Source organism: Lacerta agilis, chromosome 9, assembly GCF_009819535.1.
Source record: "Lacerta agilis isolate rLacAgi1 chromosome 9, rLacAgi1.pri, whole genome shotgun sequence".
NCBI lineage: Eukaryota > Metazoa > Chordata > Lepidosauria > Squamata > Lacertidae > Lacerta > Lacerta agilis.
Window position 1 is genome coordinate 16,765,436 of NC_046320.1, and position 25,004 is coordinate 16,790,439.

The 25,004-nt window shown below is 41.8% G+C and overlaps 1 protein-coding gene across 2 annotated transcripts in view; it reads right to left on the minus strand.

Moving 5' to 3' along the window:
- Nucleotides 1–9,049, minus strand: part of GABRA2 (gamma-aminobutyric acid type A receptor subunit alpha2) — a 69,951-nt gene extending 60,902 nt beyond the window's left edge. Inside the window, exons 1-3 of one of the 2 annotated variants that reach the window (XM_033160728.1) lie at nucleotides 8,796–9,049; nucleotides 7,816–7,906; nucleotides 4,640–4,755 (exon numbers count right to left, since the gene is read on the minus strand). In XM_033160728.1, the coding sequence (XP_033016619.1) occupies nucleotides 4,640–4,755; nucleotides 7,816–7,886 (187 nt within the window). In that variant the 5' untranslated portion in view covers nucleotides 7,887–7,906; nucleotides 8,796–9,049. Of the gene's footprint in view, nucleotides 1–4,639; nucleotides 4,756–7,815; nucleotides 8,001–8,795 lie in introns of those variants that run through there. The other variant, XM_033160729.1, reaches the window with a different exon arrangement.
- Between the last annotated feature and the right edge of the window lie 15,955 nt (nucleotides 9,050–25,004).

Here is a 25,004-nt window from a genome sequence, read left to right on the forward strand (position 1 = left end):
TTCATACACTAATACCTCATCCTGTAGAATTCTATCAGTTATGTTTTATCTGCACCATAAGAATGAATTTCAGGAACCAAAATGTGTTTTTTCCCTGTGCAGCCTGAGCAAGAGCAGTGAAAAATGTTATAGTTAATTGTTAAGCAGAAGTTGGATGGTCATCTGTCATGGGTGCTTTAGCTGTGATTCCTGCATTGCAGGAGGTTGGACTAGGCAACCCTTGGGGTCCCTTCCAACTGTATAATTCTATAATTCTATGGTTCACTTACCCTGCCCTGCTCACAGTTGTGAAGAATAGTCTTACGTTATGAATGGTTTGCATCGCCATTAAGAAAAAGAGGTCAGAACAGACCAATATATAATGCGGACTGTCCCTGGATCTTCTTCAACTTCTCAAAGCTCTTAACCTAGATCAAGGTTGTCATCTGAACTAGCCATATGTTTTACTGATAATCAATCACAATCAGCTCATCATTTGAAAAATAAGACTTGCACAAAAATGGCAACTAGACATTCTGTTTTGGTGACTGTAACCTTGGTGTGAGGAGCCATTTGGCGCCTAGATTATATATCTGAGTTTCTAACTAAAACCATCCTGTTTAGGAAGCCTTTCTGGCCATGAAGGGCCTTTACGTCCTGTACTGATATGTTTTGGTATTTTAAGTTTGTTGTACTGAACTGTTTTCATTGCTCTGGTGATTTCTTAAGACTACAGCTAAACCCCTGATTAAGCATGCTGGTGATGTATCTGTGTGTGGTTGGATGGGGGAAGAAACAGCTCTGTCAACCTCTGGTGGCCTCTACCATGCCTCCAATGTAATGCTCCCCCTTTCACCTTCCACAAACATGGTGGGTAGATTTACTGCTGCTGAAATCCCTACTGGTCATCCATGGAAAGCTCCAAAGTTAGGCATCATGAGGGTGGACCCAGCCCAAGATCTAGTGCAGGCTTCCTCAACCTCGGCCCTCCAGATGTTCATGTCCTACAACTCCCATGATCCCTAGCTAGCAGGACCAGTGGTCAGGGATGCTGGGAATTGTAGTCTCAGAACATCTGGAGGGCCAAGGTTGATGAAGCCTGATCTACTGGAACTTGAGCCATCCCTACTGCCACCACTTGACAGCAATGTGCTGAATGTGAGCCTGGCCAGTATGCAAGCTCAAGGCTGGCACAGCACATAGCAGGGTTTTGCCTCCCAACCCAACCTTCACCCTGGTCAGTGTGAGCAATGGGGCTACAGATGCAGTGCGGCTACGCTGCTCCACCCTGGAATTAGGATTGCTCTGTAGTTGTTTTAAAAGCTGCCCTGTGTCTTTTTGTATTCAGCTGCTATGGGCATTAAAAAAAAAAACTTCTCGTTGCCACTCGCACTTTATTTATTTTTTTACAGAAAAGGTGGGGTCTAAATGTTTTAAATAAAATAAATGCATTTTCATGGAAATAAAGATGGTGGTTACAATTGGAGCTACCAAGAAGGCCAAAGCGGGGCACTTATTCAGTGTTGAGCTCCATACTGGTGTCAGACATTCGTCTGGCACCTCCAGATGGTAGTGCTAGGCCTGGGTGTGCACATATTCACACATCCATCTCAATCACAATTTTAAATTTTTGCCATGAATAGTTGGAATAGCACAAAATATCTAGCTTTAGAACTTAACAGTAAGGCAGGGTTCTGTTTTTTGTTTTTGTTTTATAAAGAAACTGGGTGTCCCCCTCCCAGCGTAAAGAGAATAAATCCAAAGAGACCGGGGGGGGGCAGGAAATTACTGAGCCCTTTGTAGTAACACCATTATCAGTATGAACAAAATATTAAGACTGTGAGAACATATTAAACCATCTACTTTCTTAAACAAAGAACCAGGAAGTTGTGACAAAGCCGTACTGCAGCAATACATGGAAGAATACATCAGTTCTCCATGGCAACAGAACTACTTGGTAACTGGAGTGAGCAAAAACAACCACAGAATACTACAAAAACAGGCATAGTCATCTATACTGCTGCACTGTAACATGCTTTGGCACACTTCTAAGAAAAGAATGAGGAAGCTTCCCCACAAGGAGAACTGGTTTTCTATATTCATCCATCATCAAAGAAGAAATCAATCAGCTACCAGTATTTCAAATTTGTGCACCAACAAAATATTCTGGTTTGTTTCCCCCCCCCATGCTAAATGCCATGCATTTCCAGCACATGCAGAATAGCTTTTGCCTCGCCTACTCGCATAAAAATAGCACTTGTTGGTTTCAGTTCTATTCTCAGCAAAACTGCTCCAGAGACTGCATCTAAGTGAGATAGTTTACAATTTTTCTGTTTAGATTTCATTGCAGGATTTCCATCAATAAGGCGGGGGGGGGGGGGTCAAAACCAATGAAGGTTCATATATAAGGAGTTGGCATTTCATTTCAGGTTTTATTTTTTTTAGTACCCCTGGGTTAGAAAATTCACCTAACCATAGCAATTTATCTAAATTTAATTTAAGCCAGCATAGCAGAAGTGATTATATGATCATTATCCCTTTTTGCCCACCTTGCACATTTATAGTATCATCATCTTGACATGCTCATTCATTGCAACTTAAGTACTTCCCAAAAAACAGCTTTCACCCCTGCATTTTATTATAACAGCTGGTGAACCCAGCATCTGGTGGGGGACAGATAGTCCTCTTGTACGTTTCTGATTGCGGATTGTGGTAAGCAAGCTTCTCGGCTTTTGGATATATTCAAGATGAACTCACAACAAACAAGCTACACTGCATTTTTTAAAAGTATCTTTTATGCTTACTATTTTACATCTCACAGCAACTGTAATGGTTTCATAAGCACCAGTAAGTCATTCATTTTAAAGTAAACGGATTTGTGTCTTTGGTACACCGGGGAAGGGACGTTTCATGCCAACTCCTGTGAGCCCCAACCAGCATGGTTAATGGCAAAGAATGAAAGGAGTAACATCTGGAAGGCCACATGAGTGTTCGTACTCAGGTCAAGTGCAGTGCGGGCCATATATCTTGAGTGTCACCATTGCTTCATGAGAATTAAGAGCGTTCAAGAGAACACACCCAGCATGACTCTGCAGCTGTTTGTTGCAAGGGAGGAATTGATAGTGGTGGTGGGCAATTGTCTTTGAGGGAAGCTTTATTCATCTTCACATTGAGGAACTCCTGATAAAACTTCTGAGGAACACTAAGACTCCTTGGAACCATTTGAAAACTACTTAGCTGGGGTTGATTAGCTTGTTTCAGCTAACTGTGCTGACTGGGTTGCTTTGCTTTTGATCCTGGCACAAGGATGAAGAACAACAGCAGGAGCTCTTTTCTGCTCATAGACTCTTCTGCTGGCTGCAACTGTATTCTGTCCCCCCCCCCCCGCTTTGCTTTTGGGGATGACTGCTGTTTCCAGGGCTGCCATCAACAGTCTGCCTTGCATTTATTTGAGAGCTGCTTGGGCCAGAGGGTGGTGTGGAAAGGGCAGGAGTGGAAACACTTTGAAGCTGGAAGCTGAGTTTATTTGTCTTGCTCCTGTCACCCTGCAGGTATGTATGTATGTATGTATGTATGTATGTATGTATGTATGTATGTATGTATCTGAGAGCTGCTTGAAGAAGAGGTGAGAGCCAAAGGGCTCTTGTTATGTGGATCTTTACCTGCGGTATGCAGCCTGTGACAAGAATCTGAGGAACCTGATGCTTTGACACCAAGCTTTGCAGTTCTAGCTCAAAATAGTTTTGATCTTGAATCTATGGCACAAGCAGCTCTGTGTCCTCAAGATGAAAGAGGTTTGGGTAACCTCAACATCCTGCTGTGGATAAACAGGTCCCACAGTGACTTAGTTGATCTTCTTGAACAGTCTGTGCCATTAGCTATTATTTTTATACACTATTTATTAACCATTGTAATTGATGGAGGCGATTGAATAGCACGAGATAGGTTGCCATTAAGTAAATTTAGCTTTTTAAAAAGAAAAGTTGTTTGACATCTAGGAGAAAGACGGACATGTAAATAATTTGTAGGAGCCATTTCCAAATTTCATCCTCTTTCTTTCTGAGCTCAGGCAAAGGTAACCCATAACAGAGCTGCCATTTATTGACCTTAACAAATGCTTATAAAGGAGAAGAAAAACCACACTGTTATTTCACCATGGTGTTATTGGGAATCCTTCCAATGATTTCAGTGGTGGTTTAATGGTCAGAGGCTTGACCCCTGTATAATACAAAGTACGCACATCAGACCCTTAGGGTGATTATACTATTTATATAGGACTACTCAGCTGTAATGATCTCCTGTGCAGTCAAAACCAAATGGATGTACCTTTCCCTGTTTATTTGTTTTGTAACATAAAATCCCTTTGTAAAAACTATTTTCTTATTTTAAAAAAAACAATCAAAATAATGCAGGCTATGAACAAAATGGCAAACATCAAATGCTACAAAAATGTCACACTTTCAGAAATATAAATATATTTCAAATGTTTAGATGCCAGAATCAATTTTCCTGAACCTAGTGTCAAAATAGTAGACACCACCAGGTTTTGGGTTGAAGAACAGGTCAATATTCTCAGGCAAAATTATCAACATGTTAAGCACCAGAATTCTAATTACCCAATGAGGTCTTTTGTTTTTCAAAATGAAGTGTTATTCATTACCTCCTAATCCAGGTCTCAGACGATTATCATAACCATCCAGAAGCCTATCTAGAATTCTTGTAAAGATGGTGATGTTATTTTTTGCTTCATCTTCATTGGGGTCAACCGATGCTGATCTAAACAGGCATTTAAAAAAAAAAAGTGTTAAGTATGTTCTATGTACATTTACTACACTGTTAGTATTGATTAGCTTTGAATATTGTGTGTATGCATTTAATACAAATTATTTGAAAATGCCACCTTTTTCTTAGAGAATAATCAGCGTTCTTCAGCTTTTCATTTTTAGGACCCAACTTTAGCCACCACCCTTCATCATGTGAGCAATGTTAATATTTATCATTTCCCTTTTCTTATTCATTCGCCATGTCCTTCTCTGTTTTATGTATGCTTGCTTCTTCAGCCAAGCCTATCCAAAAACTTTCCTACTAGATATTTAAATCCCCACCCCAGCTGGGTATGCTTTTTCTCTTTCTTCCAATTGAAAATAGTGGCAAAATCACTGGTGCAACCCATATTACTTTTGTCCACTTTCTTACAACTTCTCTGAGGATTGATTGCAAGCCAACACTTGCTGCAAACAAGAGATGCATCCAGTTGTATGTACCTGCAATACCTGAAGCACGGAGTAAGGTGAAACCTGCAATAGCAAACTCAAGAGTAGATCTTTGTCCACTAAGCCCAATACACCATGGGGCACAAGAAGTTGCCTTTTATGGAGTCAGGTCATTGGTCCATCTAGCTCAATGGTGTCTGCCCTGACTGGGGATTCTGCCATCCCAGTCTAGAGATACGTGCAGGGATTGAACCTTCTGCATGCAAAGTAGATGCTCTACTACTAAGCCACAGCTCTTCTAATAAAAGTTCAGGTCCTTCCAAGAATTGGATCACTGTCAGTCAGGACCTCCTGCTACCCACTTCCTTTTCCAAGAAACATTGTAGCAAAGCAGGGAACGAACACTGGAAATACAATTGTATCATTAAATACAATTAAACAAAATACTGCAGCTGTTTCTTTATAATGAACACTTGCATGGGAAGGCATATCAGGATGTGAAAGGCATGGTTTTCATCCTGGACCACCTTTGCCATCTTCTGAGAAGGCATTCTGACTATGCTTTCACTCAGTGACCACGTAGCACACAAGACACGGAGAGAAGCTGTCATGATAAAACTGGCTCCTGATGTTTGTAAACCATGGGTAGTTGCAATGAAATAGAAAGGCAGCAAACCACAAGAGAGTCTAAAATATGTATGTATCTTAAAACGAATCCTGTTAAATTATTGTAGCAGTAGTGGTAAAAATATTAATTCAATGGATTTCCAGGATAATAAACACTGGGGGCAAAGAAGAAGAAAAAAGCTTAAAATTCAGTTTTGAAGATGCCATGGAAGAAAAAAAAGGGAATGAAAAGTAATCTGATCCCCCTTCACCCCATTCCGAAAAACAGCAGCAAACACCGTGACTTTCTTCATTTGTTGTCCACTTAAGACTGGTGCTGAAAAGTGAATGTCTCTTAAACTGGGAAAATCCAAACCAAGGCCTCGTAGTATTTCTTTGGACGTCAGTTTTGCTTCCAGTACGTCTCTTTCCCATGAACCTTACAGTAACAACCAAATTTTTGCTTGAAATTTATGATGCTTAGATTCCCCTTTCATACAAGTTCCAAGTATTCAGCTAGCATAAAAAGAATGTGATATACATTGTTTCCCCCCCCCCCAACAATCTACAGTTATTCATGACATTTGGGTTTGGGTTTTTTTTGGAATGCATGATTAATGCTATCCTCCTTCTGAGGCAATTTCTGTAACGTGAGCACAGTTTGAACTAAAACAAAATAAATAATCAAGTAAGACAATACTACTTTTATATGGATAAAACATTGTTGAGAAATTAAGAAAATAGGAATATTCAACAACATGGACAAAGCATTTAAATGTTTATGGGTTGTTGTTTTTTGCAGTTTGTGGTATTTCAGGACCCTTCTCTAACAAGTAATTATTTGACTTTAGTATTTCACATGTGAGCTGTCAATAAGATTTAAAATATTATTGTTAGTACTTGCATGTTGTATACAAGTAGGTATTTTACCAGTATTAAAGAAATACTAGTTTTGTAGGCAAATTATTAGACAAAAACTAACACTCATAATCCTATTAGAGTCTAATCCTGAAAATTATAGAAGAATGTAGTAGTCTTTAGGTACACATGTTGACTCCTTGGCAGCAATGAGACTTACTCACTTGAGTAAAAGGACCAGGCCCACTGTGGCTTAACTAATACTGCAGCATCCTTCCTGGCTAGATAAACCGAAAACATCAAAACCTAAAATCAGCATTTAATTCTAGCCACTGAAATATATTGCCAATTACTTGGCTAAAATCGGATGCATTGCTTTTCACTATCAGATGAGTTTCTTATGATTTTGAGGAAAATAAAATACAGAAATATGTTATAGTCAGAATGCTACTGCAGCCCAAGCTGTGATCTATGAGCAAAATGAAGTTAGAAATCATCATTAATTGGATGCATAGAGGTGCCAGGTAAAACCAAACCTAAGCATGCATTTTAACTTGCCTCTTATAATGCTATCATTTTAGATATACAGGCATAGTTTATTAAGCAACATCAAAAGTTGATTAATGAATCAGGTTATTGTTTTATTTTATGGGATTGTGGAATTGTATACTATCTCCACCTAGAGGTTTAAAGATTAAATGTCTCCGTGTTCTGTTATGTTGACCAAAAATACTCCCCATTCCAACCCACGTCCACATGCAAAATATCCCATTATCTTCAGTGTTTTGGTTTATTTCCTGTTCCTTATTCTCCATGAGGACTGGCGTGATATAACTAGAGTGACACAATGACTCCAGAAAACATTGCATAGCTTCAAAGGCTGCACATAAAGATCGTATAGTGCTCTTCTTTCCAGAGGCAATCACAAAACTGTCATTTGGTTTTTAGAAAGACTTGTTTAACACAAGTTATTAACATTTCAACAACCTCAGGACTTCCTCCTTTACTTCACCTGTGCTGAGTACCAACTGGTCTTATATTTAAATAACAGCTTTCTTGTCCATACCCCAGTGTACATGAGAGGAGCACGGGAACCCTAACTAGCAGCAAACAAGGCAATCTCTGTTGCTGTTGATCAAGAAGCAGAACCTCCTCTCACCTTGCAGCGAAGCACGCCAAGAAAACGAGAAGAACCAACTGCATCATGTAGAACATCAGTTTCCTCTTCATAGCTGCTTCCTTTCCTCTTCCTAACGATGTAAGAGGAGGAAGAGAGAGAGAGAAAAAACACTTGGCTTTGAATCAGTTTCCAACCAAGCGATGCCTTCAGTTTAAACCAACAAAAATATGCCACTTCAATGAAGACTTTGGATCCATGGGTCGCTGAAGCACTCCCCCGCTTTAAAAAACAACAACCACCCCACAGTAACAAGTTATTACATCTCTGTCCTCCTCCCAGATCATGTGTTGTTCTACATGCAGTGCATAATCAAAACTGACATATGAGCAGATGCAGCAAAACGTAGCTTTTCCTCCTCATTCCCATGCAATATAAAGAAATACAAGACTTCCCCCTATCTTTTTCTTATATATATATATATAAAAAGTCCATCAGTAATTCCTTGGTTGGTTTCGCTACATCTTCAAGAGAAAAAAATTTTTTAGGAAGATGTGGCGGGGGTGGGGAGTGGGGGGTGGAGAGAGGCATTTGAAAAGGGGTTCGCTGACACTGCTGTGAACCGAAGCAGTCCAGCTCTTTCCGAATGCTGAACATGTTTGACAGCTGCTTAAAGATAATAACTGCCACAGTCATGGAGATAGATGTCCAGAGAGAGAATTCATAGAGAGGCGGAATTCACAAACAACAACAACGAAAACAGTCACGGTGCAGCCCAAAGTTGCAGAAACCTCCCCCCCCCCCTTTCCAAATATCTCACTCAAATAGGCTGAAGGGGGAAGGAAAGGTTCAAAGCCAAAGCATCCTCTACCCCCCCCCCGGTACCCCCAATGCAAACCACGCATAAACACAAATCTCCTTTTCATTCTTGTACATACCCCTCGAAACCACTCACTCTCCACTCATTCCAAGGGAGGAGGGAGAGGGACAGAGAGGGGAGGGAGAGCAAGTGGGGAGCCTACCTTGGGAGCACCAGGAGGCGCTCAAAGGAGCAGCCAAAACATAAAGAATAATAATAATAATAATATTAATAAGGACTTGGCGAGGTTGAGGAGGGAGTCCTCCCTAGCGAGGCTCCGGAGAGTGGGGGGGAGCTCAAGAAGAAGGAAACTTGGCAGAGGGAGGGGGGGAGGCTTCCAGACGACTGCAGCAGCCCCTGCGAAGAGAAGCGGACCCAGAGCAGCGGTGTGTTTGCGTGTGTGTGTGTGTGCGCGCGCGCGCGTGTGTGTGCATGTGCGCGCGCGCGCAAAGCAGGCGAGCAGTAGCAGTCAGTCAGTCAGTCAGTCAGTCCGGGTATATGGGTATGTCTCTCTCTCTCTCTGCGTGTGTGCGACCGCGTGCGTGTGTGTGTGAGGGAGTGAGGGCGAGCGCGCCAAACGCGTGCTCGCGCAGGCAGCGGATGCAGCTGGCACGCGCCCCGGGGGGCTCCAGCGAGGAAAGGCGGGAGGAGGGGGGGGGGCGTGCGGGGGGGGGGCACAGTGAGTGGGCGGAGCCGCAGAGAGAGGGAGAGACACCGTGAGGGGAAAGAGCCGTTTGTGGTCTGCCGGCGCCGCTGCAGCTGGAGCACCGCGGGGCAGAAGGAGCCCCGAGGCACACGGGAGCGGGGCGAGTGGCAGCGCGTTGGCTCGACCGGGCCCTAACGCAAGGCGTCGTATCGCCCACCCCCCCAGCCTTACTCCTTGCCTAGCAACCGGGCGGCGGTGGAGTCGCCGTCTGGCGGGGCTTTTTTGGGGGTGGTGGAGGTGGTCCTTTTGGTTGTGTGAGGGTGAGGTAGACGCCTCCCCGGCGTGCGTGGTTCTAGCTCGCGTGGCAACGGCCCGGCCCGCCTGAGGCGAGCGTCGTCTCCCTGTGAGGGAAGCAGCCGACGCCGTTCCCACCCACCCACCCCCACTCCTACCCATTTAGCCAGTGGCAAAGCGGGCAGAGACAGCGGGGTTAACCTCCCAACTAAACCTGAGTGGGGGGGTGGAGAGAGATGGGGAGGCCGGTGGGGAGAGTTGCGCTTCCCACTGCTGCCCAATTGCAGCTGCTCGCCACCCCCCAGGCCCCTTGGCGGTTGCTCGGCTGTTTCCTCGCGCATCCCTTTCTGGCTGATCTATCCAGACAGGTTACTGCAATCCCGGCCGGCCGCTCACACACCCAAGAAACGTGCTCTTCCAAGAAGTTTGCATCGGCACGAGATTTGGGCGGACGGCGGGAAGCAGGGAGGGAAAAGGTGGCGGTGGGGTGGGGGTGGACGTCTCTCTCGGTGCCTGCTTTGCACTAGCAGCAGTTGCTGGAGATGTTGGAGAATAGATGGGCTGGAGGAGGAGGAGGAGGCGGCGGCTGGGTCTGTTGCTTAATTTAGCCTTTCACTTGTCAGATCCATGTGCACCAGAGAAGCTGTTTCAGCCTCTCTGGGTCTCCGCCACCCAGTTCTCCTCTGCTTTGCCTCTCTTTGATCTCTCTCCTCTGGAGTCTCGGGATTTATTTATTTATTTGGTTGTCCCCCCCCCCCCAGGTGATGAAATGCAAACGAGGGTAAAGTGGGTCTTGCTTGCAGCAATGTAGACTGGCATTCATAAGATGCACTCAGAAGCGGGGTGAGCAAAGTATAGAAAGAGCTGCTTCCATTGCCTCTCTCATTCATCTCCCCCCCCCCCCACAAATAGCATAACAGGAAGCTATAAAACATGCTGGTGATGAGAGAACAGAAGACTAGAAAAAAAGTATTTCCCCATAAAAAAACAGGTCATTATGACCTCCATAAGTGCTGCTGATTCTTCATCAATCTAGTAAACCATGAACATTGTATAAAATGGAATAATATTGTTGCACCCCACCACAATCTCTGAGTGGTGCAGGATTCCAGGGGTTCCATGTGCACTTTACCCAGGGTTTGTGCTTCCTTTTGGAAATGAGGCACAGTGGAGACTGTGGTGTCTTTATGAAACATGGTTTATTTACACATACAGTATATACAACCTATGATGGAGGAGTTCACAGCATTAACACCCAAAAAGGTCTTGCTTATCCAATAGTTGCAGTCTTGAATCCAAACAGAAATCAGCCATGGTACTCTTGACTTTCTACTCCAGCTTACTGCCTTTTACAGCCTGCAGCCTTTTGCTTTCAGCTTCTACCTGACACACCAGCAAAAACTCCAAGGACTCTCAGCTTTTGTCTTTCTAACTAACTAAACAGGTGGAGAGAGATGCCCCTCTCATGTAGATTTCTTAATGGGCCATTACCTTCCTTTTGTCTTCTTAATGGATCATCTCCCATGCCATTACCTCTTCAAGAAACTGGCCTGGCTTATATTTTAACCTTTGCTGAATCCAGGGGTGCAGTGTTTGGTACCCAGACACTCATAACAGGGGGGAGTCTAAAACTCGTAACGCAAGTGTGTCTAATGCTCACAAATGCATAATAAAATACCCCCTTAACTTTTAGGCTTGGATGCAATCCCCCCAAGAGCAACAAATTTGGATGCAGCAGGAATTAATTCTTATTAATGCACTGGTCCCATCACCTCCTGGCAAATAGAAGGGGAAGAAATGGAGGCAGTGAGAGATTTCACTTTCTTGGGTTCCATGATCACTGCAGATGGTGACAGCAGTCACGAAATTAGAAGACGCCTGCTTCTTGGGAGAAAAGCAATGACAAACCTAGACAGCATCTTAAAAATCAGAGACATCACCTTGCCGACAAAGGTCCATATAGTTAAAGCTATGGTTTTCTCAGTAGTAATGTATGGAAGTGAGAGCTAGACCATAAAGAAGGCTGATCGCCGAAGAATTGAATTAAATAATAGAGAAGACTCCTTGGAAAAGACCCTGATGTTGGGAAAGATGGAGGGCACAAGGGGAAGGGGACGACAGAGGACAAGATGGTTGGACAGTGTTCTCGAAGCTACCAACATGAGTCTGACCAAACTGCGGGAGGCAGTGGAAGACAGGAGTGCCTGGCGTGCTCTGGTCCATGGAGTCACGAAGAGTCGAACACGACTAAATGACTAAACAACAACAAAGCTTTTGTGTTAGGTGCTCCTATACCAAAAGCCTCAAAGCCAAGGATAGGGAATTGGGATTTCTTGGTAGTAAAAGAGAATGCAGAAATATTATATAGTGTGTATAACTGAGTATCAGTGAGATACAGCTGTGCCTCAATATGAAATCTATTGAAAGAAGTGTGAAGTGCATATTAAAGCAAGTATAGCTCTGTGTGTCAAAGGGTATGTGGAATCCCATAAAAGAGAACAAATACCATCATGTGATCTTCGTGGGTGGAAATACTAAGCCTAAAAAATAATATAGTACTGGAAACATATTATTGCCCCCTAACCCAATTGAGAGCCAGTGTGGTGTAGTGGTTAAGAGCGGTAGACTCATAATCTAGTGAACCAGGTTCACGTCTCCGCTCCTCCACATGCAGCTTCTGGGTGACCTTGGGCTAGTCACACTTCTTTGAAGTCTCTCAACCCCACTCACCTCACAGAGTGTTTCTTGTGGGAGAGGAAGGGAAAGGAGAATGTTAGCCACTTTGAGACTCCTTTGGGTAGTGATAAAGCGGGATATCAAATCCAAACTACTCTTCTTCTTCTTCGGATGTGGGTGGTGCTGTGGGTTAAACCACAGAGTCTAGGATTTGCCGATCAGAAGGTTGGCAGTTCAAATCCCCGTGATGGGGTGAGCTCTCGTTGCTCGATCCCGGCTCCTGCCAACCTAGCAGTTCGAAAGCATGTCATAGTGCAAGTAGATAAATAGGTACCGCTCCAGCGGGAAGGTAAACAGCGTTTCCGTGCACTGCTCTGGTTCGCCAGAAAAGCGGCTTAGTCATGCTGGCCACATGACCCGGAAGCTGTACGCCAGCTCCCTCGGCCAGTAAAGCGAGATGTGACCCGCAACCCCAGAGTTGTCTGCGACTGGACCTAATGGTCAGGGGTCCCTTTACCTTTAACCCAATCTCTCAAGGTGGTGTCACTGTGGAGAAAAATATTAGGGAGGTGACTAAATAAGAAATAATGGGTGGCTTAAACTACCCACATGTTGGGTAAATGTTCATTCATGTTATGGCAAGCAGACAACATTTCTAGATTGGACAACACATGAGTGCTCCATAGAACAGTGACTTATGGAGCTAATGAGAGGAAGAGATATCCCTTGACAGAATCTTAACTACGACCAGGGTCTGGTTCTGAAATGTACGTGTAACCAGTTACTTAGGAATGATGAGCATAGTACTGTCAAGTTCAACACATATGTAAATGGAAAATAATCCAGGAACTCTAGCATTATACCTTCTTTAAAAATTTAAAAGAGGAAACACCAGCTTCTCTTTTTTGGCCCAGATGTTAGTGTTTATTAAAGCAAACATTTGATAGGGTAGGCCAACAAGCTCTCAAACTTCACAGAACCGTGGGTTGGGGAGAAAGGCTCGGTGCTGCTCCAAGATTTACTACCTGCCACTGATTCCAATAAAACATCATTTGAATTACACTGGATTCATTTTGTCTTTTGCATTGACTCCTATCTTTATTATTGTATCTGTATGCTGCTGTGATTATGATTATAGTTTCAAATTCTCCCCCCCCCTTGTGTTTATTTTTAACAACAGTTTAAAACTTTCCATATCTTTCCATATCAAAGAAAAGGTCTTTAATATGGAGGAACAGTTGAAAGGAAGGAGACTGAAAGTGTTAGGATACTTAAATCTCTTCAGAATGGTTGAAGGCTATTTAAACAGTATTAGAAAAGGTTAAACAAAATCAGTAAAGATTAAACATAGGATGTTAGCAAGTCTTGCCCAGATGAAGAAAATCAAAAGGGGCACAATCTCTGGCAAAAACTGTGTAGATAAATGTTAAAGGAAGCAAAATAGAATTTGTGGAGCACTTTCCCAAAAACATTAACATGACCAATAAAATGCTTTATATATGAAGCAGAAAATGGGTGGGGTAGGTGCATAGTACCTGTACAGTTATGTGAAATGTGATGAGATGAAAAGGGATAGGGTCTTCACTGAAAAAAGCTTCAAAGATACATGCACTTGGAACAGAGATGTCACCAAGTTTCATAATTTTTTGTCACGAAGAGTCGGACACGACTGAACGACTGAACAACAACATGAAACTCAGTGATTTGTAATGTTTACCTTAAAAACAAGATGGATTATTATGCCCCTAGAGCTCTTTTTAAAAGGAGCCGGAGAGGAACTCCCACACATACACTCACCCTCTTAACCTGGCTGGTATTCTCCAGCTCATTCTTCTCCAGTTTAGATCTCTGATCCCTGGAATACTGTTACAACCGTGACTCAGTTGCATTGCACCAAGCAGTATTGGATTTTCATCAGTGCCAATATTATGAACCAGAAGAGAATCCTCGGGAGTCAATGAGCTGCTTTTCTGAATACTCACTGGAACAGCTTGTAAATACTGAGCCAGTTCTGAGCAGGGCTGAGGAAAGCGCCTGTCCATAGAGGGAAGTAAACATTGAAGTTGATTAAGGTGCTGTGTTGGGACAGGGGCTATTCAATCTATTCATAATGATCTGGAGTCAGGAGTAACTTAGCCAAATTTGAAGATGATAGCAAATTACTCAAAACGGGAACCCCAAGCAGAACTGAATTGTATGGGCAACAAAATGGCAAATGAGATTGGATTGTAACTAGATGCAAAGAGATTCATAGTGATTTAAGAAAACAACAACATCAGCTTCACATATAAGTGGAAGGGGTCTGAACTAAGGCAAGAAGGTTTGAACATATAGCACCGATCCTGGTCCAGCTGCAATGGCAGCCAATTAGTTTCCGGGCCCAGTTCAAAGGGCTGGTTTTGACCTATAAAGCCTTAAACTGCTCAGTACTGCAATACACCAAGAATGGCCTCTTCCCATATGAACCGACATGGACCTTGCAATCATCATTTGAGGCCCTTCTTCACATGCCTCCTTTGCAAGAGGTCCAGAGGGTGGCTCCCAGCTTGTGGAAAGCACTCCCCAGTGATACTCACCTGATGCCTTCATTGCATATCTTTAGGCACCAGATGAAACTGTTTCTCTATAACCAGGCCTTTTAGAAGTGGGTGGGATATTTTTAATGTATTTCTCTCTCCTCTTGTTTTTAATGTACCGGTACCTAGGTGGAGTTTAATGTACCTAGGTGGGTTGCCCTGGGCAACTAACAAACTTAATAATAATAATAACAACAACAACTGAATTATCTTTTTTGCATTTTTTAAATGAATTCCATATCAACAAAACATAAACTAAAAGAGTGCTATCAGAAAAGTATCTCTAAAGTAAATAACAAGTGGCATTGTTAGAATATCAAAGAATCTGCATACATTCCAAAATAAATATATAAATCCCTTAACCGACTTCCCATCTCCTTCCATGGTTCCTCTTATCACCTCTTTATCTTGGTTCACCCCGTCTATTGCAACTACTTTTGCAAATTTACTTTATTTCTTGCACTGCTGAAGACCTTACTTAGAGATCCTGCTAAGTTGATTGTTTGCTTATAATACTTTTCCATATATTCAATAAACAATATCCAGTCCTCCTTATATCTTTCATCGTTTTGATTTCTTATTCTAGTTGTCATCCCTGCTAGCTCCACATGCTCTAACAGTTTGATGTGCCATTCCTCTTTAGTCGGTACCTTATCTGTTTTCCACTTTTGTGCTAATAACATACAGCCGTTGCTGCGTATAGGAACAGATTTTTCTCTTTTTTTGGTAACTTCTGTTGTTATTAAACCCAACAACAATGCTTAGGGGTTTTTAGGAAAGGATTCCCGAAACTTTAGCTCACCAGGAGCCCATCTGGTCCTCGGGCTTTCCCAGATTTCTGCTGGCTTATCACCTGATGTACTTCCATCATAAAGATGGGCATATTTAATAGCTCTGTATTTTCACTCCAAAATATTTCCCAACTTACTTCCCTCTATATTCTCTATATGTTTAAAGTCTTATTTCTCTTTCTATACAGATCTGTGTAAAACCTCACAGATTCCTGTCTGATTTGTTTTGGGTTGTTTATGTGTACTCTGTCCTTTATCAATTCATTAATTATTCTTTGTCTACTCTCTTTTTTAAGTTGCCAAGCCAGTAACTTTCCTGGTTTATTTGCAAATTTAAAATTCCTTTGTTTTACAAACTTAATTTTCCTTTCTATTTCATGGTTTACAAGCATTGAATATTGTATCTGTAATAATTTAATCTATTGGAGTTTCTCTTTATTTTCTGGGCCTTTAACCAATTCTTTCTTTCTTTATTAATTTGTCAGATATTTCCAATTTCTTACATTCCCTTACTTTCCTCTGATATGCACTTTGCTGGATTAAATAATCTCTTAAAACTGCCTTACTTGCATCCCAAACAGTTTTAAAGTCAACATCTTGATTACAATTTAATTCAAAATATTATTTAATAATTTTCTTACCTTTCTCTATCGTATCTTTATTAATCAATATATCTTCCTGTAGCCTCCATCTTTTATATGATGGTTCTTCTCCCTGGAATGCAACTAGTATTGGATTATGGTCTGAGAGTGTTCTCGGTTATATTTCCATTATCCTTGCTCCAAGGGCCAGATCTTTTCTAACAGCAACTGAATTATCAGGGATGAAACCTTGTGATACCTCAATGAAATCTTCAAACTTGTGTGTCTTGGTCATGAAAAAAGCAAATTCCATGTTAGGGATTGTTTTTAAAATTCTGTGTTTGGGATTATAAAACAGCCAGAAGAATAATAGTTAAAATATAAATCTGCTACATTTGAAATAAAGAGCTGAACTTCCCACCTCAAAGAGGATCATAGATCTGAAAAAGGGTACAAAATCAATGAGCCCTGTTCATGTGTTTATCGTGTTGTGATGAGTGTTTGGTGTGTGCAGCAGAGAAACCTGTATGCGTAGCCCTATACTAGTGATATGCACTGGATATAGAGAAACTCTGAAATGAAGCGGAATCTGGGATCTGGTACATTGCCGAAAATTGGGGGTGGGGGGAGAGAGATACATATAAGTGATTGCTGGAAGTGAAATTCATATCACTTATTAAAAGCTTACTATAATGTCAGGATGGAAGTCTGGGCAAAGGGAGAACAAAAGCCACTGCATTGGGGGGGAGGGGGCAGAGGAAGAGCTGCATTATAACAGACAAGTCAACCTTGTAACCTGAGACAATGACTTTACCCAGAAAACAATCTCTTTCTGTTCTTCCCAATCAAAAATCAACTTTAAAGGCTGCTAGCACAAAAACTGACAGACCTATTTGTTTCCTACTGGCCGGTTTCTTGCCCCAGGACACCTGTCTGATGGTTGCAATTTTCAGACCAATTGCCCACAAAGCAGTCAGAGACACTGTGATTTACCAACCATAAAAACTGTAGTGGCTGCCCATGTGGGGAAACCACGGCAGCTATCCTCCTGAAATTTGGACATGATTGATGCCTGCAGAATGGACAACCTTGCTTGCAAATTTCATCCAGTTCTGCCAAAAAAAAAAAATAGCAGTTATAGACATTTCCTTTTAAATAACAAACTAAAATGGTTCTGAAAGGTTTTGTTCTCATCTTTTATGAAACTCACTGTGCCAATTAGCAAAGATGCATTAAACGTAATGGACTTCAATAGAATCAATAACATCAAAAGTATGAGTCCTAGAGAAATAACTGCATTTGTATAAAACCCTTATACAAAGTACCAAGAGACTGTTGCAATCTCCCTCCCTCCCTCTACACACACGCACAGAGAGAGAGCCCCCACCCCTGCTCATGTTTCTTGCCAACACCACACCCCACCCCACTGACACCCCTCATTCCTTTAAAGCTGGCCAGCCTCTCCTTCCCATCCCTTCTCATCCCACCCAGCCAGCCACCATCCCCACTCCCTCACCGCTCACCCCTCTCCTATGACATCACCACTCACCATACCCCACTGGCTGGGGGAAGGGAAAGAGGTTTTTCTCCCCTTCCTCTCCTCAACAATAAATAAGGTGATAAAATAAAATAAATCAGGGCTCAGAATCTCTTCCAGACATCTCTGTCTCGAGGCAAGGGACAATTTTCAGCAACTAATAGCAGTCAAGGGACTTATATGATGCACCAATGTACCGTTTTCCAAGCGCTGACAATTTAAATCAAATGATGAACATTTTCTGCAGTAGAGGGCAGTGCAACACCCACACCCCAACGTGAAGGGTGGTGAAAAATACAACTGGGTAGACCTCCTTGATTCAAATTGATTTCCCCAGATGTCTTTCCTGTAAAGCATGGGAGAGAGTAGGTGGACCTGTAAATTCTCATCTAAATATTTCTCTGTTTACTTTTTACACTTGCATACCAAATAAATTTCAGGGAATTGTAATTAGGCAGCCCCCACACCAAGGCACATTTTGATGTAAAATTACAGCATTAAGATGCCTTTCCATAGTGCAAATGAAGCCCAAATTGTTTTTTTTTGTTTTTTTTTTGTTAAAGCCCACTTTCTAGCATTCTATCTATCTATCTATCCATCCATCCATCCATCTATCTATGGAAAAACAGTAAAAAAAAAAACTTTGTAAAAAAAAACATTGTTTTCATTGTTTCCACTAGCCCCACTTGGACCCAGTTGTATGTTGCTCCTAAAATAATTATCAATTGTCAATTTCAGCTACCTGTGTGTCTGAAACTCTTCTCTCTGAAGAACAGTTTTCTGGATGGAAGGACCTTTTTGCTTAGATGAGCATTTACTTCCATGATCCCTCATCTATAGAGTCCAGCTATAGATTTGCCACTTAAGTGCAACAAAAGTAAGTAAAAACAAAAATATAAAACTAAGCTCAGTGTTTAGTCCATGCCTAGGACCAGGATGTTCATTTTGCAAAACCTGAAGAATTTACGATATGCTCTGATTCAATATGGTGCATATATACATGGTGGACAAAAGGATTTGTGACAATCTCTATTTCAAAGATGCAAAAAGGATAATCCTGCACTTAAGCTTCTTATATGAGATGCACACGACAGATCAGGAAGAATCAGCCTTCATGATTTGCTTCATTTTGCTGGGTAATCCATTTTTTAAAACTGAACACAAAGGGTAAGTGTGTGTGTGTGTGTGTGTGTGTGTGTGTGTGTACACACACACACACACACACACCCACCTTTTGTAGAGTCATTGAAAAATTGCTTTTGGCTTAACTTTGTGAATGTTCTTTTTAGGGTAGAGACAATTTGTTTTTTGGACAACACAAAATATATCCACTGATTCAAAATCCTATGTCTTTGCATTGTAACTCCAGTCCCCCAACTACTACCCACGTACAAGCTGAAGTGGGGGAAAGAAAAGAGATAACAGCTGACTATCAATCATTATTTTTAGATTTTAGATTATTTTGTGTTCTTCAAAATGTCCTCCTAAGCTAAATGGATAGATGTTAAGGCCAGGCTGACAGGTCATAAAACAAAACTACATTCCATTATCAACTATGTTATTACAGAAGGCTATACAGTGGTACCTTGGTTCTCAAACATCTTGGTTCTCAAACACCGAAAACCCGGAAGTAAGTGTTCCAGTTTTCAAATGTTTCTTTGGAAGCCAAACATCCAATGCAGCTGTCAGCTATTGTTTCTGGGGCACCTGCACCAATCAGAAGTCACGCCCTGGTTTTCAAACATTTTGGAAGTGAAATGGATTTCCGGAATGGATTAAGTTCGAGAACCAAGGTGCCACTGTATTCAGATTTTACCATGGCCTATTGGTGTATTAGTGAAACTGCTTTTTGACCAATCGTTTGTGTATGCATAACGATTTACAAACTCCGCAAAACCGAAAATAGTGTCTTGTTTTGAGAACTTTACCTTGGTCTAAGAACGGAATCCAAACGGTGGAAGGGCACTGGTGGTGGGAGGCCTCATTAAGGAAAGCGCGCCTTGGTTTAAGAACGGTTTTGGTTTAAGAGCGGACTTCTGGAACAGATTAAGTTTGTAAACCAAGGTACCACTGGACCAGCGTGTGGGCAGACAATGCTTTGAACCACTCTGGTCTATTCAGACTTGTCTTATATTTTATCTCTCAAAACCTGACACTTCTTCAGCCTCTCTTCCAGAATCTGTTCTTGATTCCAGATTCCCCAGTTCTTACTGAAATGCAGTAGAGTCTGAAATCTCTAGAATCTCCTCCTTTACTGTGAATCATGGCTCACCAACATGGTGCATGCAAGTGCATATATGCCCGTAGATTCCCCCCCCCCCAGTCTGCAGGGTCCTCTCCTGTTGCTGAAGTTGGAGCTGAAAGAAGCATTCTGGTGTAAGCAACAGAATAAGTTGCAGCCTATGCTTGGTTGTGGGGTGTATATGGTGCCAGTATCAGTTTCGCCAATTTGCAAATGTGGTCATGGGCTCAAAAGCCGTGCTGGGTGTGTACAGAAGCCTGTCAATCCACTACCTTCAATTCTGTTTTCAGCAGAATAGAGCTAAGCCCTTATACATCGGAAGGCCAAAACTGTGAACCTAAACTCAGTAGTATGTATGTCCAAGATGATATTTAAAGTCATAAAAGTTCAAAGGAACTAGTTTGTTTCCTCTGTTGGACCTCTGCATAGTGCTATATTCCTTTAATGCACAATGAAAAAGCTCTGCATGAAAGTGTGTCCCAGATATAACTGCAGAGTAAGCCTTCATTCTCAAATCTAGTTCATCAGAGTACTTAAAAGAGATCGTAACCTGAACTTTAATTCCCAGTTAGGATTTTCTACAAGCCATTTTAGAATATAAAGCCATTGTCTCCTCAGTCATTTCCAACACCAGTGCAAAATCCCCTGTTGATGAACTAGATTAATTTTTTTTTTTTTTTTTTTGCAGCATATAGGATTTTTATGTCAGGTGTTAATGTTATGTAACTACGACACTAATGGCTTGCAACTGATCAGTCTTTAAAATCAATCACAGAAGTGACACAGATTAAGAAACTGCAGTGCTCATAATGTTGTGAAGTTCTCTCTGTAGCATTTATTAAACTGTTAATCTGCTGATATCTCTGGCAATCTCTGTATTGGGTGGGGAAGGACTGTAAAATAAAAAACATTAACAGATCAATCACAGCTGGGAAATTCCTTTATGGCACTAAAGCATTAAAATAATGCTGCTATATCAGGGGCAGATTTTTTTGGGGGGGTTGTATTTTTTTTCTTAATAAAGTAACAACAACAACCATTAATGTGGATTTTTAAAATATAGTTCTCAAGTCACTGTATATCTCTGTAGTTAAGATGAGGAGGCTGTGGGTTTCCAGTTGTCATTGGACTCCAACTCCCATCACCCCCAGCCGGTATGGCCAATGTTTCCCATCACTGCTCAAGATGAACAGGCCAGTGGGAGATAAGGACAGTAACAGCAACACTGAATAAGAAGCCAGTTGAGCATGGAGACTCCAGCCAACCAACATGATGAGACATTCCTATGCACTTGTTCTTTTGATAACCTCTTTGCTCAATACCAGCTTTAAACTCAAGGCGATTACGACGTGGTCAATGCAAGATTACAGCAGACCTTCCAAGTGTCCCTATTTTCCAGGGACACCCCCTAATTTAGAGAAGCTGTCCCAGTTTCTGATTTGATCCCGGAATGTCCCACTTTTCCTTAGGATGTCCCTGTTTTCATTGGAGAAATGTTGGAGGGTATGGAGTTATCCGACCCCCGAGCTGTCTGTATAGGGAAGGGTTAAAAAAATTATTTAATGTTTCATTAGTTTTTATATATGTTGGAAGCTGCCCAGAATGGCTGGGGCAACCCAGTAAGATGTGTGGGATATAAATAGTAAAATTTTCATAATGGAAAATTTTCATTGGAGAAATGTTGGAGTGAATGGAATATATATGGCATTATGATTTTAATGTATTTTTAATCTTTTGTTAGGGACGCAGGTGGTGCTGTGGTCTAAACCACAGAGCCTAGGGAAGGTTGGCAGTTTGAATCCCCGTGACGGGGTGAGCTCCCGTTGTTCGGTCCCAGCTCCTGCTCACCTAGCAGTTCAAAAGCACACCAGTGCAAGTAGATAAAAAGGTACTGCTCTGGTGGGAAGGTAAATGGCGTTTCCGTGCGCTGCTTTGGTGCGCAGAAGTGGCTTAGTCATGCTGGCCACATGACCCGGAAGCTGTCTGCGGAAACCCAGCCAGATGGGTGGGGTAGAAATAATAGATGATGATGATGATGATGATAAGTGTTGGCCAGAGTTTGTATCAATGTTTACAGCCAACTGTTATTGTCGCCATTTGTGGTAGTGCTAGGTTACCAAATAGGTAGGCTTCCCTATACAGGACTACCTTCAGAGGGCTCAGGAGTCGAATAATTTGTTTTGTCTTCTGGTGAAGATTACACAGCATTGGGGAATTATATCGTTCACTGGTTATCTTGTTTGAGTTACCTTTTCTTTTAGATTAATGTGCCACCTATAGAACTCAACGTTGTCGGTGCATGTTGCTGTATGTGGCTATAATCTGAATTAATTATAAGAAAATGGCTTCTTTGGCAGGTTTCACACAAATTAAATTAAACGTAATGGATTGAAACTAGATTTAATAATAAAAGTTTGAGTGGGCTCACTGATTTTGATGGGTCTACTGGATCAGTCCGCATCCGAACCTGTAAGATGATTCCAGTATGAATGTTTTATATTGTTTGTCTAACATGTGAGGGGGAAATACACAAAACATTTTAGACTGAGGGCTCAAGCCACATTTTCACCTGCATTTTGAACCCAACATACTTTGTTATGGTGTGTCACAAAGCACTGGAATCACATGCTTGCTTGAGAGTATGGAGCATCCTCTGAATTATCAGTGATTATTCACCACAGTTATCTTAAGTTCAAGCTGAATCACTAGAATATCACAACTAATCTGGTGTCCTTAGATATGTGATAAAGCTTCCTTTGATAAATAATTATAAAACAAATCATAATGTAGGGTATGAATTATGTACATTTTGTTACATCTCTCCACTTAGACTTGCATAGAAAATAATTTACCCAGTTCAACCATTGTGGCTCAGAAGGGATCTGCTATCTTTCCAGTTTGAAGAAAAATTGCCACAATTCCATTTTTGTGGGCACCTCTGCTATTAGGATCGAGTAATAAGAACTGTAAAATGTTTCTCTGTTGAGCTATTTAGAAATAACGTTGACCTCTAGCTCAACAGGAATCATTTAAAATGAGCCGAGTTTCTGTAATGTAAAAATTACTTAATTTTGTATGAGGAGGGCAACATTCAGGTCACAAGTAAATAGTTTTAACACTAGGACACTTGAGTCTCAAAACCGCTGAAGGCAGTAGTTATAAAATATATCCCTTTGGAGCACACTTAGAACATAATGCAGAAAGGTGACTTGTTACGCATTTCTGTCTCCAGCCTTTGTAAATTGAAGTGTAATCTTATAGGTACTTTCACTTGCATATGATAGTTTGATTCCAACTTACCTTATGAATTTCCTCACTATTGGGGTCTCAATCATTATCCCTACGAGACTGCTCATGTTGCCATCTCATGAAGAAAGTGGTGGTCCTGGAGAGGGCTATCCAGAACCCAGAAGTGTTTAACAATGATCACTCAGTGGTGAATATCCTTACTTTCGTCAAGGTGCTTGAAATGGTGGCTTCAGGAATTCTTGGAGCAGAAGCTACAGTATTATCTGGACCTATTTCAGTTCAGTTTCAGACCAGGTTGGGGCACCAAAACTCCTACGGTCACCCTGATTGAAGACATTTGTTCGGACAGAGATGTGGATGTCAGGACAGGAGGGCATGTCCTCTTAGATCTTGCAGTGGCTTTTGAGACAATTGCCCATGGTATTTTATTTTATTTTATTTTATTTTATTTTATTTTATTTTATTTTATTTTATTTATTTATTTATTTTATTTTATTTTATTTTATTTTATTTTATTTTATTTATATAAAAATATAGACTGCTAATATGTAGATAAAATATCAAGCATATTAAAAAGTTATAATCAAAAATCAGGTAACTATTGGCATCCTTTTGGAGCAGCTCTGGGAGATGGGGTATTGACTTACAGTGTCTCCACTATTACCTTAGATGCTGCTTCCAAAAAGTAGTTAGGGGGCATTATTGCTTGGCCAGGGACATGGGTGCTGCTGTGGTCTAAACGACTGAGCCTCTTGGGCTTGCTGATCAGAAGGTCAGTGGTTCGAATCTCCCATTACTCTGTCCCAGCTCCTGCCAACCTAGCAGTTCGAAAGCAAGCCAAAAATGCAAGTAGATAAATAGGGACCGCTCCGGTGGGAAGGTAAACGGCATTTCCGTGCAGTGCTCTGGTTTCAGTGTTCCGTTGTGCCAGAAGCGGCTTAGTGATGCTGGCCACATGACCCGGAAAAACTGTCTGAGGACAAACACCGGCTCCCTCGGCCTGTAAAGCGAGATGAGCTCCGCAACCCCAGAGTTGTCTGCAACTGGACTTAACTGTCAGGTCCTTTTATTGTTTGGCCCCATGGGAGTTGTCTTTCATCATCCCAAAGGGATCCATCTTATCCCCAAGCTACCATATTTTTCCATGTATAAGACGCCCCCCCCCTGAATAAGATGATCCCTATTTTTTTAAACCCCAAATTAAGAAAATGCACTATGCACTATGCATGTATAAGACGACCCCTTATATCAAACTTCAAAAATTTAGGAAAAAATATAGTCTTATACACAGAAAAATATGGTATTTAACATGTATTTGAAGCCACTGGGATCTGTCATTAGGAGATCTGGAGTAAAGTGTCATCAATATGCAGATGACACCCTGATCTCTGTTCCATCTGAATCAGGAGAGGTGGTTGAGGTGTTACTGGTGCTTGGACATGATGATGGGCTGGATGCGGGACAATAAATTGGAGCAGAATCTTGAAAGACAGGGGAGCTATGTGTCCCAAGGTCTTATGTTAGGAAGGTAGGGAGACATCCTGCTCAGTTGGGGTTGCACTACCTTGGCAGGAGCAGGGCTGCAGCTTGGGGCTGCTCCTGGATTCAGCACTGTCATTGGAGGTTCAGTTGACCTTGGTGGCTAGGAGTCCCTTTGTCCAGATGGTTGTGCTGGTTTACCTTAAAACAGGACTACTCAATGTATGAACCTCCAGCCAGAATGTAGCACATTATTCATGCATTGTGGCCAGGGACATGGGTGCTGCTGTGGTCTAAACGA